Source organism: Crocodylus siamensis, chromosome 2 (assembly GCF_052110815.1).
Source record: "Crocodylus siamensis isolate JL-2025a chromosome 2, ASM5211081v1, whole genome shotgun sequence".
NCBI classification, from domain to species: Eukaryota; Metazoa; Chordata; order Crocodylia; family Crocodylidae; genus Crocodylus; species Crocodylus siamensis.
The window spans coordinates 31921984-31940247 of record NC_143396.1 but is presented as its reverse complement, the minus strand read 5'-3'; the positions used below and the strand labels follow the sequence as shown (position 1 = coordinate 31940247).

The following is an 18264-nucleotide window of genomic DNA, read 5'->3' as shown; positions in this document are numbered from 1 at the left end:
ACAGTGGAAGCAGCTGTCTGGGGAAATGGTGGAATCTCCTTAATCAGAGGCTTTCAAGAAGAGCCTGGATGGGCATCTGTCTGGAATGATTTAGAAACCTGTGCAGAGTATTGGAATAGCTGACCCTTGAGGTCTCTTTCAACCCTTGGATTCTGTGTGGTTACTTGCAAGTGACCCAATAGGTCCTTTTTACTCATGTCCTCAGGGTTACACAGCTTCATTAGACTATCTCAGATGTGTAGAAATTGTATTCTGTCAGGGTAAATCAGGAGTTGACTATAGCCTCATAAATATTCAGCTGATTATGTTGTCTTGATTTCTAGCTGTTTTGTGAGAGATTCTTGTATTCAGCTTCCATTATCATATTTAGGTACCCATTTTCATTATATTTTTAATTAAAAAAGACCTAACTGGGGCCATAAATATGCTAGATTAGCTCCCCTCTGAATCTTGAAAACCTGATAAAATTTCCAATAAAAAGTTCATATAATAAATATTTGTATTTTAGAATGTTTATATAGATGGACTTCGTAATGTCCTTACAGGATTCAGTAATGTTTTCTTTTTTGCTTACTTTTCCTGTTAAGTTCTAAACTGATGGGGGTTTTTTGGTTATTTTTTTGAGGAAAAGGCAGAAGGCAGGGCAGGGTGCTCCCTTAGAAACTAACTAGGTCAGACCAGTATAATCTTTTGTAGGTTACGGGCTACTTATCAGTTATCAGCAGGGATCCTAGTTTTCTCTGTTTTAAAAAAAAATGCAAATTCTCCAATTAAAACTGCATTTTTCTATTATTAAAATGAAGTGCCACTATATACATAGGTATCAGTTGAACACAATATTTTATTGATTATATTTACAATTTTAAAGCAATTTGAAAGCCTACCAGTGGATCACTATAACAAAATACATTCTAAATGCCTATACAATTTGGCATTTGATAGTGGAGTTTTTATCACAGAAAATCAGAGCTTCCCTTGCCCCCTTCACTCCAGCTGTGGCTGTAGCCCCCACTGCTTTGTGACACTGAGCAGCCCTGATATGCTGGTGCCCCTCACTCCTCATCCACAGCCCCACTGGTGCCCCTGCATCCCCCTACCCCCAGCCCTGCCAGAGGGGGCCCACAGCTGCCAGAGCTGTGGGGTCAGAGACCTAGGTCCTCAGCCCCATGCCCCTCTTTCCCCCCCACCCAGTACCTGAGCCCTGGGTGCTGCCCGTGGGAGGCAGCAGCTGCTGCAGTGGAGCAGAGTGCGGAGTTAAGCTCCCCTTCCCCACAAGCAGCATGGCTGGAGTGGAGTCCATGGGGGTGGGGAGGCATATACAGATTGCCTGCTGTGGGCTTGGGGCTCCCCACTCTGTTGCCCTCCCCTCCCCCTCCAGGGCCCAGCGGCTGGGACCTGGCAGAGCAAGGTGGGGAAGCCGAGAGCCCTACACCACCATGGTGAGGGTCCCCTTGTCTGGCCAGCAGCAACTTCCCAGCCTCGCTCTGTTCTGCCATGCTAGGGCCTGCTCTCTGGCCAGTGGAGGCCTGCGGAGAGGGGAGGGGCAGTAGGGCAGGGAGCCCCGCAGTGGGCAGCCTGTACTCACTCCACACAAATCTGGGGAGCCCATGCCCCTTCCTGGGAGTGTGCAGTGGCAGGGAGCCAACCCCCCCACCCTTGCCCCCAGACCAGCTGTTCACTGCTCTGTCCTGCTCCCCGTCTAAGTCCTTTGGCCGTGCATTCCAGCAGCAGCACCAGCGCCAGCCCCAGCCCTGCCTAGCTCCCTTCCTCCCTCACTATGAGGGCCTCAGCCCCCTCCCACCCCCAGACTTACCTGTGGGAGCTGTACTCCTGGCTGCCATGTGCATGTGTACGTGTGCACATGGACATGGCATCCCTTGCCTGATCGCCCTCCTTCTGTTCCCCCTAGCCACTTGCAGGCTGGAACTCTGCCAGCCTGCAAGGGGAAACCCATTGGTTTGCTGTGTTTCATTCCTTTAAAGGAAAACATTCAGTTTTTTCTCCTTAAAATTAGAAAATCTGGGTTTTACTGCGTTTTTCTATGGCAAACAGAAAATCCAGATCCTTGGTTATTGGGTGCTCTCTCAGATGCTTTTGAGGAAAAGGGGAAAAACCCAACAAGTGTGAACTGGTGTCTCTGGATGTGGAAAAACAACAGTTTAAGAGGGTCTGTGTTAATCTGAACATAACATAAACTCTGAAAACAAGAAGGGGAGAGGATTGTATGAAATGGATGTAGGGTGGATTTCAGTCATTTTTTTTCTAAAATGAAAACAGACAACCTTATTTGGATATATGTGATATATTTTACTAAATCAACTAAATAGTTGGAAAAATGTTCTTTGTGAGCTTTTGGGCATAGGGAGACTCTGCTGGTGTTTGTCTTCTCTCTAGGGTCTGAATAGAAGCTTAAGCCAATATGCAGAATGCAGGTCTATAAAAATGCAAATGTGTGGCAGGGAAGATCGGAGAGGATGGAGAAGCATAAGTTAATTTAGAACCTGTTAAAATGCATTTACTTCTGCCCCTTCCTTTCTCTTCTCTTTCCACTCTTGTAGATTTAAAAAAATCTGGGGGTGGAAATTTTAAAATGAAGGGCAGATGAACTTTCTTTGAAATGTATCTGGGTATGAAAGCTGCTATTGGACAGTACCTTCTCCTGAAGTCAAAACAATTATAGGGTTCAAAAAGAAATTTTGTAAAAAACAAAAAAAAAAAAGGATAACTGAACTGCTCTGACAGCTAGATTTCCTGGAGAAACTGATAAATCATATATTTTGGGGAGTATACGCTGGTGTTCAATACAAAACTAACTGCTCTGTAACTTTAAGACAGATTTTTGGAGAATAAAGAAGCTTTGATTTCCCAAGCCAATCAGAAATCCTCTATTCCTTAATACTTCTTCTTATAAATAATTAATTGGTTTAATTATTTACTACTTTGCATTTTTTTAGTTCAGTGGCACTTTTTTATTTTGGGTATGTTTAATTGTTTCAGTTATGGTTAATTATTCATTATTCACATGATTTGTTTTTGTGCATGCTGCCTGTGCATTATACACATTCTCCATCTGCTTTGACTTCCACAGCCAGAAAATGTTGTCCTGACCCTTCAGGTAATTTCTTCCATTGTATCTGGTAGATGTGCACTATGTTACTAACAATGACAATAGGCTGCACTCCTGTCCAAAACATACATCACTCTTTAGTGTCATTTTAAAACAGTTCTGATATTTTTTGTATTGAAACTGCTTTTATTCATTTATTTTCCAAGTTGTTCATTTCATCTTCAAATATGTACATTTGTTCCTTCTTAGTTACTTTGTAACTTTTTCTGCTTTCCTTTCCTACCTCCTCTGCCTCCCCCATAAATACGTTGGCGAAATAATCTGATTTGCAAAATCTAACCAAAATTTTCTTCCAGTGCATACAATTCTTATTCATCAAGCAGGAGCAGTAATTAGCAGCACTAGTCTCTGAGGCTTTATTCTAAAATTGTTAATTAGGTCAGAAATTACAACTGCATAATGATAATAGGTTGCTGTATTTGGAACAATTTATACTCAAAGTTGGGGAGAATGGGAGATTCAGTTAAATAGAAGTGGAGCGGAATAATGCATAGGTGGTTAGAAATTATGATTTGTAACTGCAATTGGGAAGAAAATATGCAGCATCTAATCTGTCTTGTTGCTGCCAAGCTGCTAGTAATGATGTGATATAAAAGTGGCCAGAGAAGTATCTGTATACCAATTACATTGCCCTAAAAATTACCATATAAATTTTGAAATTTATCTTAAGTCTTTCAGAGGAAGGTGTAGTCTTGGGACTTCTGCTGTCTCTAAAATTGAAAAAGCCTACCTGTCATGGTACCTTTGAAAATTTTCCCTTTATTGGTTGTTCTGTTTGGTTCTTCTCATAACTGCACGATTCTGTCTAGTTCAGTTCATGATAATACAGTTTCTGCACCCAAAAAACTTAAAATATACCCCTTACATTACTGTTCTTCGAAGTATTTTTATGTTCAGTAAAAAATGCAAAAGGACACTTGAAAAAATATTGTACCCTTAAAGTGATGATGAATCCCTTCACTTATGTGAAGATTTCCACTTGACTGTTTCTTTTTTAATTCCTGTGTGATGTGCTATTGTCTTAGGCTTGATGACATTTGCAGATTAGTTTTTTGGAAGCACACATAAGAGACTGTAAATCAGATTGTGGGCCTGTGAATCATGTATGTCCATTTTAATCCATTATACACATGGTTGTAACTATTTTGTAAGCATAATCACCTTTTAGAGACGGTTGATTTGTTAAATAATTGTTAAATGAAGTTTACATTTTATATGTGCTGCTTAAATAGACATATTAGAGGCTAACTGTCAACTTTTAGAATGTTTTGTTTGTTTGGGATGGCAAAGTTGGATATACAGTAATGCCACGGAGATGCTGGACATATCTACACTGCACTAGGGAACACTGCCATGAAAATACTGCCTGCCCACTTAGTTCACTTCCATGACTACCAAATGTTTTTAAAAAAAAGGTGGGGGGGCAATTGTCACCATTTAGAACAGCTTTAGTGTCTCAGTAGCACTGTAATAAGGATGCCCAAGGCTGAGTGTAGTACTAGGTGTGGCTTGGTGTGCTCCAAAAGAACTGCATATTTTATGCTACCAAGTAGTGTGTACTTTCACAGCAGCCCTCCCAAATGTGGCCCAGTGTAGCGTAGGCAACCCCAGTGAGGACAAAAGGGTCCAGCAACCAGTAGATTATCTAGCTTTTAATTTAGTTTTTAAGTACTAGCTATATATGAATGAATGACTGTGTAATATCCTCTGTTACAGTTATTCTTGTCTGAATTGCAGGCAATCTACTATGAAATCGGTTTTATAATCTCTGCTGCTTTGGGATTGCTATTTGTTCTGTTACTGCCTCTTGTGGGACTGTGCTTCTGCATGTGTCGTTGCTGTGACAACTGTGGTGGGGAAATGCACCAAAGACAGAAGAAAAATGCTGACTGCAGGAGGGGCTGCTTTGCAACATTTCTTTTTGTTACTTCTCTTATAATCAGGCAAGTATGGCAAAGAGCACAGCGTTAATTCTGCATAAGACCAGTTTTGCATTACAATACAATAAAGAGTGTTAAGTGCAGTTTATTATTTTTCTCATGCTGACATGGTTTTATTAAACTATAAATTGTTTATACTGTTTTGCTCACAAAAAGATATTTGAAAATCTTATGAAAGGTGGTGTTTCTGTAGTTAGTTAGCCATTCACAATGTGCCTAGTTTAGAGGAATTTGGGTATGAAACATCATTGAATTGGAGTTTGCATATGAAATTTTTCCCAGGGAGTTTGGTGTTTGTTTTTTTTGATCAAATTTATCATAACAACAGTCATGAGTTTTTTAAACTTTAAAAATACATGAGCAAAAGGTAGTTTGGCTTTTGGTTATATGCCATTTCATTGAAATGAGATGTTAGAATGCAGCATGACTGAAACAGAAAAAACTAGATTAGTGTTGTTAGAGAAATTATTTTGTAAGAACTCTCTACGTCTGTTTATTTCTTATCTTTTAAACAATACCTTTTCCAAGTACCAGAACACAAGCTCATCTAGCAATATGAACAGTTCAACTCCATACATATAAACTCCTGAAAGAGATACTAAAATTAGTGCCTGAAAGCTTATCTAATGCATCTCCCAACTACATAGTTAGTCCAAAAAAAGATAGCACTAAAACAACCTTGTTTTTCACATTTCCTGGACCATCTTGGCTACACCAAAACTCCAGCCCTACTGGCTGACAGTAGTGATGACAGTGGTATTGTTACATATGAACTCAGCACATACTAACACGATCAGGCAAAATGCAGCCTGTGGGCTGGCCCACCAACTGATTGGATCTACCCTACAGGCAGAAACCCACTAATTTATTGTACCTAGCCTAAGGCTACCCCCACATCACTCCATGTGGGGTCAAGCCCTGCCTGGGCAGCTTATGCCGTGTTTCTGCCCACACCTGCCGGCAGTGCTACCACAGCCCTGGTCCTGGTTAGTGTACATAGCTTCCCGATGGGGCTGCTCTTGGTGCAGCTGCAGCTGCTTGGGTACTTCTCGGCTCCTCTTCACTGCCTTCTCTTTTTCCTGTCCTGGATGCACTGCTGCAGGCAGCAGATAGTGCAGGGAAGGGCAGGAGCCATGGCTGGGCATTTGTTGCCTGGCACCAAAATCCCATGGCTTCCCTGCATTACTTGCTTCCCCCCCACCCACACACACATACTCCTCATACATACAATATACAAGAGTAAGACTTTATTTGAAGCTATTATGCAGTCACATTTATACTACTCAAAAAACCATAAATCAGGACAAAAATATTTTTTTAAATAAAAGTATGTTATAGTAGATTTTTGAATTTTAGTTATGCTTTGTGTTTTATCTATATTTTGTTAAAATGATATCTTCTGAGAGACTTGGTGAGCTGTTGAGGGCCACACACACAAAAACTCATTAAGTGGCCACCCAGCTGAACTAATAGCCAACCTCTGTGCTAATAGCATTTACAATGCTAGTGTCCTAGTGTTAAAACTGTAAGGCATGCACCAAAAGTTATGCGCGTGTAGCGGGAACAAAAAAATTTGCAGTGTGGGGGCAAAATTAGACCCCTGGATATCCAGGGGTTAAAAAAGAAAAAAACACTGAGGGGGTGGGGAAAGCCATGCCCTGAGGCAACCGGAGGCTTAGGCCTCCACAAAGATGCTCTGGTAGCCAGCCAGAACATCTCTATCGCTGGCCCTCAACTTGGTGCTGAAGCATGCTGCCAGCTCCCCCCAGGCCCCCCCGATCGCTGCCCCACCCAGGCCCATCCCCCGCCTGCCTCCTGAGCCCCTGATTTCTACCCTGTCCCAGCATCCCAGCAATTAAAAACAAACAAACAAACAAAAAAACAAAAAACAAAACAAACAAAACAAAACCAAAAAACCACATAAAACAAAACCAAAAAGCCAAAAACCAAAAGTAGCAGCTGCTGTCAGGGTCACCGGGGCCTCATGGCAGCTCCCCCTGCACAGCACAGGGCGCAGGTGACAGCTGTGCGATGGGGCAGTGGCAGTGTGGGTGCCAGTAGCTGTGGCCAGTCTCTGCTGCCTCCCACTGCCCCGTACTATGCAGGGGGCTCTGCCACAAGCCCCAGTGACCTCAATGGCAGCTTCTACTGCCAGTGAGTACGGGACTTTTTTAAAGTGTTGGGAGGCTGACACTAGGTGGGGCAGCCATTGGGAGGGCTGGGGCTGGGTGGAGCAGCCATTGGGGTATCCCAGGGAGCAGGTGGCGGGGTGGGACAGCCATTGGGGGGGATGCAGCCAAGTGGGGCAGCAATCCAGGGGCATGTGGGCCCTGTGGAAGCAGGGGGTAGCAGCCCCTATGGGGGCCATGTGGCCCCTGTTGGGAGGCCTGTAGTCCCTGTATGGGGCAGTTTGTGAGCTGTGCAGGGGGCTGCTCCCTGTGGGGGCAGGGGACCCACCCCTCCTTAGCAGCCCCCCTGTACAATTTACCCACATGTACATGCACCTTCCATGGCCCCCCACATCTCTCCACAGCCACCCACATCCCCCTCCCCCCCAACCCTCCTCCTGCAAACCCCACATCCTTCCCAGCACACATCCTGCATGCCCAACTGCCAGACAGGATGAAACCTGCTGGCAGGAGCTGTGGTTGCAGGGGCAGCTGTCCCCACATCTTGGTTAGTGAAGGGATTGTGGGAGCTCTAACTGCTCTGTGGTAAGAAAACCAAAGGCAAACAGCAAAACATATATAGGTATTTAGAATTCATTTTATAATGATGATAGAGACACTGGTAGGCTTCCAAATTGCTTTAACACTAGATGTCTCAATAAACCATTGCCCAACTGATTGCTCTCTCTCACTCTCTCTCTCTTTCTCTCTGTATATAGTAGTCTTCTGTTTTAATTGCGGAGGAACATGGATTTAGGGGTATTTAGCAAAGTGCTATGGAGGTTTTTTTTTTTTTTTTTAATCAGGAATTTTTTTAGGTTTCATATAGGGAACACCAGAATTCCTGCTAGGGAGGCAAGTGCCAGGAGCTAGGCAGAGGAGCCTTCTCAGAGCTGGCATCTTGGTCCCAGCTGGAGGTAGCTGACTTCCTGGTCAATTGGGACCAGGAGGACAAGGTTTGACAGTCCAAAGCAGGCCACCACACTGGGAACATCTTCCGGGTGATAGCTGCCCAAATGGCTGGGCAGGGGGCACACATGGCAGTAGTGCTGCACAGAGGCCAACTCTGCAGCCACAGCCAACTGGCAGCTGGCCCAGAGGGGCAGATGCCTCTACTAACTGTGCAGTCCCCTTCTGAGTCTGGCAGGTGTGCAGCTGGTCACAGCCAGGCAGACTCCCCCACTGCCAGACTGCTGCAGTGGGTAAAGGGTGCAAGGACCTCACAGGGCTGCTTCAGCAGTCCAGCTGGCACAAGGGGTAGTGTCCCCAGGTACCAGTTGGCTGGGTCTCAGAAGCTCCTGAGAGTGAGTAGCTCTGAGCTCCTTGACAGGGCAGCTTTTTGTATTGCTGGGGACGAAATAGAGAGGAAGTATCACTTCCTTAGCCCTGCTCGGGATCCATCGGCTAATGCACTCTAGTATGCTACTAGCTCTGACTACAGCGTTGCACTGATGGCTCATGTTCATCTTGTGATCAGCCATAACCCCGAGGTCCCTCTTAGCCATCATGATGGCCAGGATATCTCCTCCTAACCTCTATATATGTCGCTGGTCACTTTTCCCTAGATGAAGCACTCTTCATTTATCCTTATTGAGCTGCATCTGGTTTGGCTTCACCCACCTTTCCAGCTTGTCCAGGTCCACTTGGATCTGCATCCTCTCCGTAGGGTGATCGCTTTTCCCCATAACTTAGTATCATCTGCGAACTTGGTTAAAGTGCTTTCCACATCCTCATCTAGATTGTTGATAAGATTGATAAGATGTTGAATAGCACAGGGCCAAGAATTGAACCCTGCAGGATACCACTGGCAACCTCGTGCCAAGACTATACATACCTGTCCACTAACACTCTGGCTTCCATCCTTTATCCAGTTTCGAAACTATTTGACCATGGACTCTGCTAGCCCACAATTGCCCACTTTTTTTTATAAGAGCATCATGGGAGACCATACTGAGGGCATTTTTAAAATCCAAGTATATGCTAGCAACTGTGTTTTCCACTACTAAGCTGTTTGTTACTTGATCATAAAAGGAGATGAGGTTGGTCAGACATGACCTGCCTACAGTGAAACCATGTGGGCTATCCTTCAGTATCATGTGCCAGTCTCTCTCAAATAGACTTCTTGATAAGTTTTTCCAAAATCTTACCTGGATCCAGTCATGAGTGGAGGACTAATTAGCACATGGATACTTTGTGTGGGGTATCTGGAGTACTGACGTACACAGATCTGGAGTACACACATACTGAACAGTGGCGAGCTGTGTGGGGTCACCGTGGCTTGAAAAGCTGTTAACTCTGGTGGGGCCCAGCCTAATAAACTGTATGGTAAATCATGAGCCTTTTGGCTTTGGACTAATATCATGCCTGTCAGTGGCGGTGGAGGGAGGGGAGAGGAGGGAAGCACGTGGTGCTGATGGGGGCAGTGCTACTGCTGATACTTCTACACATTGTCCTAGTCTTCACCTCAGAACAAGTTGTTCACAGAATCCAAAAAGCCATGTGTGTTTTCTTTGGAACTCCACATGGGAGAAAGTGGTGAGGACAAAACTGAACAAAGCGAAACGGTTCGGAGGCAGAGGAATGCCAGATGTCTTTCTCTTCCTTTGGGTCAAGTGCATGAGCCAGGTTTGCAAACTGGCAACGGGTGGAATCCAAAACAGCCAGCTTTGTCGAGCATTTTGCAGGGCAGCTGCTGCAAGAGTGGCATGCGTACATGATGACCACTGGGACCCCATGGACCATGGTGTCCCCATGGTTCTACAAGGTCCTGAAAAGCTTCCAGGAGAAATACAAACTGTACGATGCTACCCCTAGTGACCCTGGTAAACCACCGCAAGATAATATGGGAGGTGGTAAGGGCAAGAGACACCATATTGCCTATGGATTTTCTACCTGCTGACAGCTGTGTGGGAGTGAATCTTCCACAAGGACCTGCAGAAAGAGCACAGAGACCTAAATTGGCAGGTAACCCACTGTGCACTCTCTGAATGGGCATGGAAAAACACTGCAGGGCAGAGCATTCCATCGAACTGCCTGAGACATACCTGCCGCTAGCAGGTCTATATTCTATTTCTATTTTATATAAAAAAAAAATTTTGGAGAAAAAAGGCATAGTTTGTACTATATGTAAGTAGTACCAAAATGCTGCTTAAAATGTGCTTATAGAGTAACTGCTAAAACCTGCAGCAGTTTCAAAAAAGATGACATGTATCAATTCTGGATGAATTGATACATACGTAGTCTGTGGGTACTATATGCAAATTACTGCAGCAGTTTTTAATTTGAAGGTCAGTGTTTTCAAATTGCTCCTCACTTCCATGGGCTCAGGGAAATCAGGTTCTGACAGTAAAGTGGGGTGGGGAGAGGGGCTTCTGGCGAAAGAGGTTGTGGCAAGGCAGAGGACAAGGGGGGCTACTTGAGCCCTCAGATTTTCCTTGCTGCAGTAGTGGGAGGGAGACAAATTCAAGGCGAACTTCCAATAATTAAATTCAATACCTGGAAATTTTTAAAACATTTACACATTTTCCATATAAAATTTAATTACTGGGGGGTTGTTGTATAATCAGTCATGTTCTATTTGAGCAAATATGGTAATAATCAGAATTCCAAAAAGTAATTTGAACTCCTAGCATGAGTTCAGTTGGAAGAATCCAAAGTTAATTATGGAGTGTTTTTCCACGCAAGAGCAGAGTCATTAACTGTGAATCGGATAAATTTTTATATTACAATAAGAAATTAAAAAAACAAAAAAAACTAGATCTTCCCAACTAGTCATCTGTCTGCCTTCCTGTAACTGGTAATACAGACCTAGAAACAGGTAAATTTTTTCATAAAGATCCTTAAACTCTGACCCAATATTTTGCTATGTTTTTAGTAGGGAAGAGGTTCTTTTGTTTTTTGTTTTGTTTTTTTTTCTTTTCCTTTTTCCTTAGCACTTTAAATCTGTTTTAACATTTATTTTCTGTGATTTGAAAGTTTTACCCTCACAACCATAGGAAAAAGCTTACTTTCTTCCCATTTGTATTAGTAATGTTTACACCAGTTCATGAAATCTCACAAGAAATTGAAAACGTCAGACTTTCAGGGAGACTGTTTAAACAGATCTACGCAACTCTAATATATTATGGGAAAGTCAAGCCTTCTGTCATCTCTTCTCTGTTTCCTTTTTTCCTCCCCTCCTCTCATATAATGCATTTGTCAAGGTTCCGCTAGGTGATGGAAAGGATTTTCTCCTTTCGCATTGTGTCAGTTTAGTAACCTTCACAAATGTAATCCCAATTGTTTGAATGCACAGTCAGTTTAGAGAATCACGTTTCCCCTCACTGCCCCCTCCGTTCAGAAAGCTGAAGCGAAAAATGATCACACTCAAATTCACAAAGTACTTTTTTGTTGGATTGAAATTGTTGACCTTTTTGCTTTGTGAGCATAACATTCAAAGGAAATAAAAACAACCCCTTTCAAAGAACAAAGATGTCTTTATAAATTCAGTGGTGTGAGTTGCACACTATTTTTTTTAATTCTCGATTGATTGACAGTTCTGTTTTTTCAGCATGTCAAAAGAAAGCAGGATAATCAGTTTCCTTTGACTCTTTAGCTGGGAAAATATTTTTGAAATAATTGCTGTCTCAGTAGCATTGGAGGAAACAATGCACATGGTTCCTCAAAATGCAGTAGCCAGTTTATTTTTAAAAAATGATTCAAATAATATCTTTTGTTGAATGTTGACTGACATGACTAATCAGGTGTTTTGAAGAGTGTTAGTTTTTATTTCAATCAGAAATTCTGCCATTTTGCCATTCTTGCCATCAGTGACACCCTTTGGAATGGCAGGGATCAGCTGATTTTTTTTTTAAGGGAGAAATTGTTAAACTTTTAAGAAGTTGTCTCTTTATACTGACTTCTCCAATTTTCATATTGTCCAAAATGCTCCTTTTGGGAGTCAGGAGGGAAGGATTAGTGAGTCAATTCCAATCGAACAGCTCCAGTAGTATTTAGAATATGTAATAAGGTTTCTTACTTTGCCATATCCCCACATTTGATCTCTCTCTCCACCCATACTGCTAAAATAATGTAATTGCTTTACTACTGCAGCTTCCTAACCCCCTCAAAGCCTGCAGTCTCTTCTCCCTCAAGTCTCTGGGGAAAAACTGCCATTTGAACTATCTTTCATGTTGATCACTCATGATCCATCTCTACAAAACCTCTCTAAGCTTTAGTGGAGGGTGATAGAAGTTTTCTGCTTGCATAGCCACACTTCCCAAAATGACATAAACTGAACCAGGAGAAGCCTTCTGTCAGCATAGCTGCAGGCATTCCAGCAGTTTTGCCCATGTTATCACAATAATAGTGATATTTTTACATCTCTAGGTGAAATAGCTAGGGCCAATTAAAACGGCCTCAGGCTATCACCCTCCCACATTTTTCCACACCCTTCCTCCATTGGCTTTTCTGCTTCCATAGCATCAAACACTATTTGTTTTTGTCCTGACTTAGAAAAGCCTCCTCCTTCCCTACCTCTCAATGGCAAAGTTGACTGGCTGCTTCTCCGTGCCAGCAATGCTACTTTTTGCTCATCTGATTCTTTGCTCATAATTTACTACGTGCTTCTACATAATTTGGCAGAATGGGGATTTCGGCCCGCTGGCTTCGCAGCATTTCTTCAGAATGGGCTTAATAACTACACAAAATGTCAGGTCTCCTTGACCCCAGTCAGTTTAGCTTGTATCAGTTGTTAGTGATTGATTTCCTGGCACTGGTGATCCATAGCCTGCTTTCTTAGATATATCATTGGCTTCCATATTGCATGCATCTGCCTTAACTTTAACCTGGTTTATTGCAATGCAAACCTCAGACTACCTAGAAACAACAGGCTTGTGGCTTTCTGGGCAATGTTTCCCATGGGAAGAATGCTAATACTCATGCTCAATGATATGCGCTGCCTACCAGTTTATAGCTGTATTCATTTCTGAAAGATGTTAACCTGTAAAATTGACTTTCATGCTTGGAGATGGTTTCTCTTGTACTATTATTAGAGTCCCACCCAAGCTGCATTGTGTAGATTTTCCCCACAACTAAGGCCAGTGGTGATGCGTAGCGGGTGCACATGCACCCCCTGAGAGCATCAGTGCTCCCCCTGACCAGCCATGCTGTCTGCTTCAGCGATAGGTGGGGGAGCTGGGAGCGCCAGTTCCCCCCCACCCCAGCAAGAACTGGCCAATCGCAGCAGCCGCTTGCAGAAATGGCTGCGGCCGCTCCCGGAAGCAACTGCAGTATTTGGCCGTCATGGGATCGGCAGCAGGGGGACATCCCTCCCCCCAGGCAGTGAGATCAGCCGCCCCCCATGGGCGGGCACAGTAACCGATGACTAAGACTCGGTGTCTATAAGAGCAGGGCTCTACATTTTATTTTTAAAAGGAACAAAATAGAACTAAACAAAATCCCTATGGTTATGGTAAGTGTGTCAATTTAGCAACTGGGAAACTTAGTTCTACCTTGAAATAAAATTGAAAAAACTGTATTCTGAGATTAACTTTCAGAAGTGTGTCATGGGCTTTTGGTTATCTTATTCTGCAGCAAGTTCATATATATTTATCATTGCTTGCTTATATTTTGCAGTCAGAAAGGCCAAACTGGAGAAATAATCACTAAAAGAACAGTGACTGAAACACCTCTGCCATTCCTATTACTTTTTATTTTCTGACTATGCTACAACTCCATAAACATTATGTACATGTTTAACTCCATGAGGAATGACGCTGAAGCTAATGGGACTGCTTGTCTGCTTCATAGTTTGAAGCTATTCATTTTTTTTGAGGTTTAAGAGTATGTACAAGTAGCAAGATTGGGCCTATACTGAGAAATATATTGGAAGTAATTATAAGTTTTAAAGCATATTTTGGGTGTCATTCTTTTTAATAAGTATTTAATCAAGTAGTTTCTTGTAAGTGTGTCAAGGTTGTTAGCTGTTTTTGGAAGAATATTAGCCTTTATATCGTATGTAGTTTTTAAAAGCATCCAAAGTTGTAGTCTTTATACATTGTGTCAGAAGTCTACAAATTACAAATGCAGTGCTGTAAATGTGATTTGCCATTGTAAATTTAGTCTTTCTGAAGACTTTTGGGTTAACATGATTCCATTCTTTATTAAATGCGTACAAAATTTAGTAGTACAGTATTGAACCTTATAGCTAATTTCTCTATGCCACCTAGTGGTTAAAGTTAGAATTTAGATTAAAAATGAGACATTGCTTAAAAGTGATTCTGGGCCCGTCTACACAAGACATTGACTGCACAATAGCCGAATAATACTGCCCAGTAGCACATCACAGTACGAAGAGTGCTAATATATTACTACACAGTATTATTAGGCTACTGCACAGTAGTGTTAACTAAAGGACATTTGCCAGTGCTGCTAAGCAGTAACTCTGGATATTGTGCATTTACTTAGTACTCGCTAATACAAGTACTACATAAACGCACAGTAATGACTGTACAGTAGCATCTCATGTAGACACGCCCTCTGTTGTTGTTTTTGTTTTTTTAATTAGCAGAATGGTTATTATATATGGTAATAAATAATATATCTTGTTTTTCTTTTTATAGTATTGGTGTTCTTTGTGCATATGCTGCGAACCAACACTTAACAGATCAAGTCCGGGGAGCAAAGCAGCTGGTGTACAGTAATTTTAGAGACCTGAGAATTTTCCTTAATGACACTCCAGGGGTAAAGAGATACTTATTTTAGATACAGACTGTCTATGTAAAATTGTATAATAAAAAACAACTTTTTCATTGTAGTTAGTGATGCATACTGGAACATATTAATTTAATTTATACCTTCTTTGGGACTGAGTTGCCTGAATTATAATGCAGAATGTAACACAAGATAAATAAATGCGCATACATAAATAAGTATCCACCAGTTATTTTGGTGGAAGGACTTTTGACCAAATGATGTTCTCAGAAACTTGCTCACGTTATTGTTTGAACATATTCAACCTGACACTGGAATGAATGCCTTTTTCTGTTCATGGTACTGTGCATTGCTTAAAATGGTCATTAACCTGTGCCTGGGTAAAACTTTTAATACCTGTATCCCATAGAAAAAACTTTTTTTTTCCCTTGTTCTGGTACACTAGAACAATTTGAAGTTTGCTTGTTCACAGTGAAACATACTGAATAGAAAGTATACTGTTCTTGATAGCTTGCAACTTCCTCTAAATTCTCTAGATATTTTTCTATATTACTGTCTTCAAGGAATGGTGAATTCCATGAAATTTTATAGAGTAACCTTCCCATTTGTTATTTGTTTTTTTTTTTCTACTTGCAAAAAAATAACATAGTCAAATAACAGTGGCTTTGGCAACCTGTAAGTAATAGCATATCAGTTTCCCTTTTCTATGTGATTGTTAAGGTGTTGATATGTGTAGTTCAGGAAATACTCTTAGGCCTAGCTGAAGTGATCCTCCTGTCCTGGTCATAATATTCCCAGTCTCAGATTAGTGTACTGTTTTTCTGCTGACTGAGGTCTCGGTGGTAATAACATGAGACTTCTAGGGGATCAAGACATCTACAACATTGCAGCCTTGGCTAGACCATATATATATTTTAAGGGAAATTTCTATTCAACTCTTCCCTAATTCTCTCCACATCTGGATATATTACACATTCTCTTTTGTTTGTAGTACAGGCATGCAGAATATTGTGGCAGAGTCCTTTGGGATTGCTGTGGCAAAAAAAAGTGATGGCCTTGTAATATATCACGGAAAGAATGGTTTTCGTGGATGTGTGATCTGTATAGAGCTTATCCAAGGCACCAAAGTGAACATAATATTGCTCTGTGTGATCTAGTTTTACCCAGAATGCAGGTGTTTTTCCTGCATGGAACCTTGCATCTTTTTAAGCAGAGCAGCAGCGTCATCACTATAGGAAATACCAGTATATACCCGTCTCCTGTTCTCTTAATCTACTTTGATAGATATAAAATAGTTAAAGGTAATAACCACGATTAAAAATACTGTTTAATAGAATGCAAAATACTATTAGAAATTGAATGTTTATGGAATTACAGAAACTTCTCATATTCTCAGTTTTTGGAGTATGCTTTCAAATTTTTACCTAGGATTGTTAGGTGTTCTTTTCTCCCAGAATAGACTCTATGTATGCATTTAGCTTATTTATATTAATATATTACTTTGGTCTATAAGGCACCTCCACATCACATGCTCATCAGCCACTGACAGAAGCTAGACATTCTTTAGATTAACTGGAAAATACTGTTGTTTGTCTACAATGACCTAGAATCCAGCTGATTTGGTTGTTAGAGCTCTGATGTTTTAGCTGATGTCTGACTTCAAAAAACAATACTGGCTTTTTCTTTAAAATTGCGTAGTTGGGTTACTTACTGGAGGGCCTTTAGTCCGAAACCTTAGTTGGAATGCTCACTGGAGGGCCTTTAGTCCAAAGTGTTGGCACTTGATTTATGATCTAGATATCTTGTTCTGGGTAGACCCAAACCCTCAGACTGACCGTGACCTTTGCATTCAATAATAGGCAAATTTTATTGATACACAGTGATCGTGTATAAGAATAATACAAACAATTCTCTGTCTACCAGTCCTAGAGCTGTTAGAGGGGAGGTATGTTGGACCAGTATGCAAGCTTCACCCTGAGGTTCATTGTTGACTGTCAGATGTCAGCAGCTTGGAGGTTGGAAGCTGAGGCCCACCTGCCTACCCCCAGTGGGGTGGGTGAGATGTGCTGGTGGTGTGCACTTTGTCCATCGTGGCCTCAAGTTCCCCTCTTGGGGACCCTTTGCTGCTCTGAAATCCCTCCTTTTGTATTTTCTCCTCCCTGATGACTCTTCATCTCTGGGCATGGTTGATTGGTCTTCCTGTGGTCATCATACTAGCCATATTCTGGCCTATATATCTTTGTTTCGCAAACCCATCACATGCACCCATCTTAATTTGGTTATTTAGCAGTCCTCCTAGTTTGGTTTCTTCCCCAAAGCTGGAAATCCCAACGGCTCTGCAGTTTGGCACTGTGATGTAATGCCACCTTATCTCATGTTATGGCACAGTGTGTCATATCTTCATGTCTTCAGTTTCCCAGCCTGTGTGTCTGCTGGCTTCAGACATAGTAGGCCTTGAATGAAACTTTTTCTCAAACAGGCTTTTAGAAATCAAATAACCTTGACATCCCCCTAGCTATTCTAATGCAGTAGCTACTTCACCTACAAGCCGATTCCCAAAAGTAAGCCTCTAAATACCATTTTCTAGCCCTCACAAAGCATCTGATATTTACTGAGATGCTCTCTGTCGAAACTGCTCTCTGCAATGGTGCAGAGCTCAACTTTTTACTGAATAAACCTGTTTGGTCATAAGGGGCACAGTCTATGCTAGAATCAGGACAGCTGCTCCTTTCTAGCTGTAAGCTGTAGAGGAACCTCAAGGATGCCTAGTTGAGTAAGGGTCCAACTGACAGAAGCAAGAAATAGTGAAGCAATTTTCAGACTTTCTGTATATCTCACAGTTAAGGAGGGCCTTCATATATTAGATGACCAGAGGAGTAGAACCAGCATGAGATGGGTATACAGACCTTCATTGCCATAGAATCAATGGTTGCTGCTGTTTCCCATGAAGCAATGGTTGCTACTATTAAATATCACTGGGTTTAAATTTGTTCCCTAGGAGATGTTTCAGTTAAGTACATTTTCTAATTTAAGCTTATCTTAAGTAAATGCAATAATGCTGAGCAAGAATCTAAATTATTTGATTTATTTGGAAAGCACTGAAGAGAAAATTTCAGTGTTGGGTAGTTTTGCAGTTAAATATTTGTATTGTTGCAGTGTAGTGATTTCTGTGTCTTTATTAATAATCTTTTTGGCTTTTTTTAATTCTTAGCAAATTGACTACTTGGTGAGCCAATACAACACTACCAAGGAGAAAGTACTCTCTGACCTTAACAGTAAGCAATTCTATTCAAACTTTTATTAGCTGAATAGAAAGTTTGTTCAGGAGCTCATAAAT

General features: G+C 41.7%; 1 protein-coding gene across 7 annotated transcripts in view; it reads left to right on the top strand.

Annotated features, from left to right (window-relative positions):
• PROM1 (prominin 1) overlaps window positions 1–18264 on the top strand; it is a 110435-nt gene that overhangs the window by 46597 nt on the left and 45574 nt on the right. For 5 of the 7 annotated variants that reach the window (XM_090035632.1, XM_090035630.1, XM_090035625.1 and 2 more), the window contains exons 4-7: window positions 3089–3115; window positions 4865–5070; window positions 14837–14957; window positions 18139–18202. In XM_090035632.1, the coding sequence (XP_089891758.1) occupies window positions 3089–3115; window positions 4865–5070; window positions 14837–14957; window positions 18139–18202 (418 nt within the window). The remainder of the gene's footprint in view (window positions 1–3088; window positions 3116–4864; window positions 5071–14836; window positions 14958–18138; window positions 18203–18264) is intronic. The other 2 variants (XM_090035631.1, XM_090035628.1) reach the window with 1 other exon arrangement.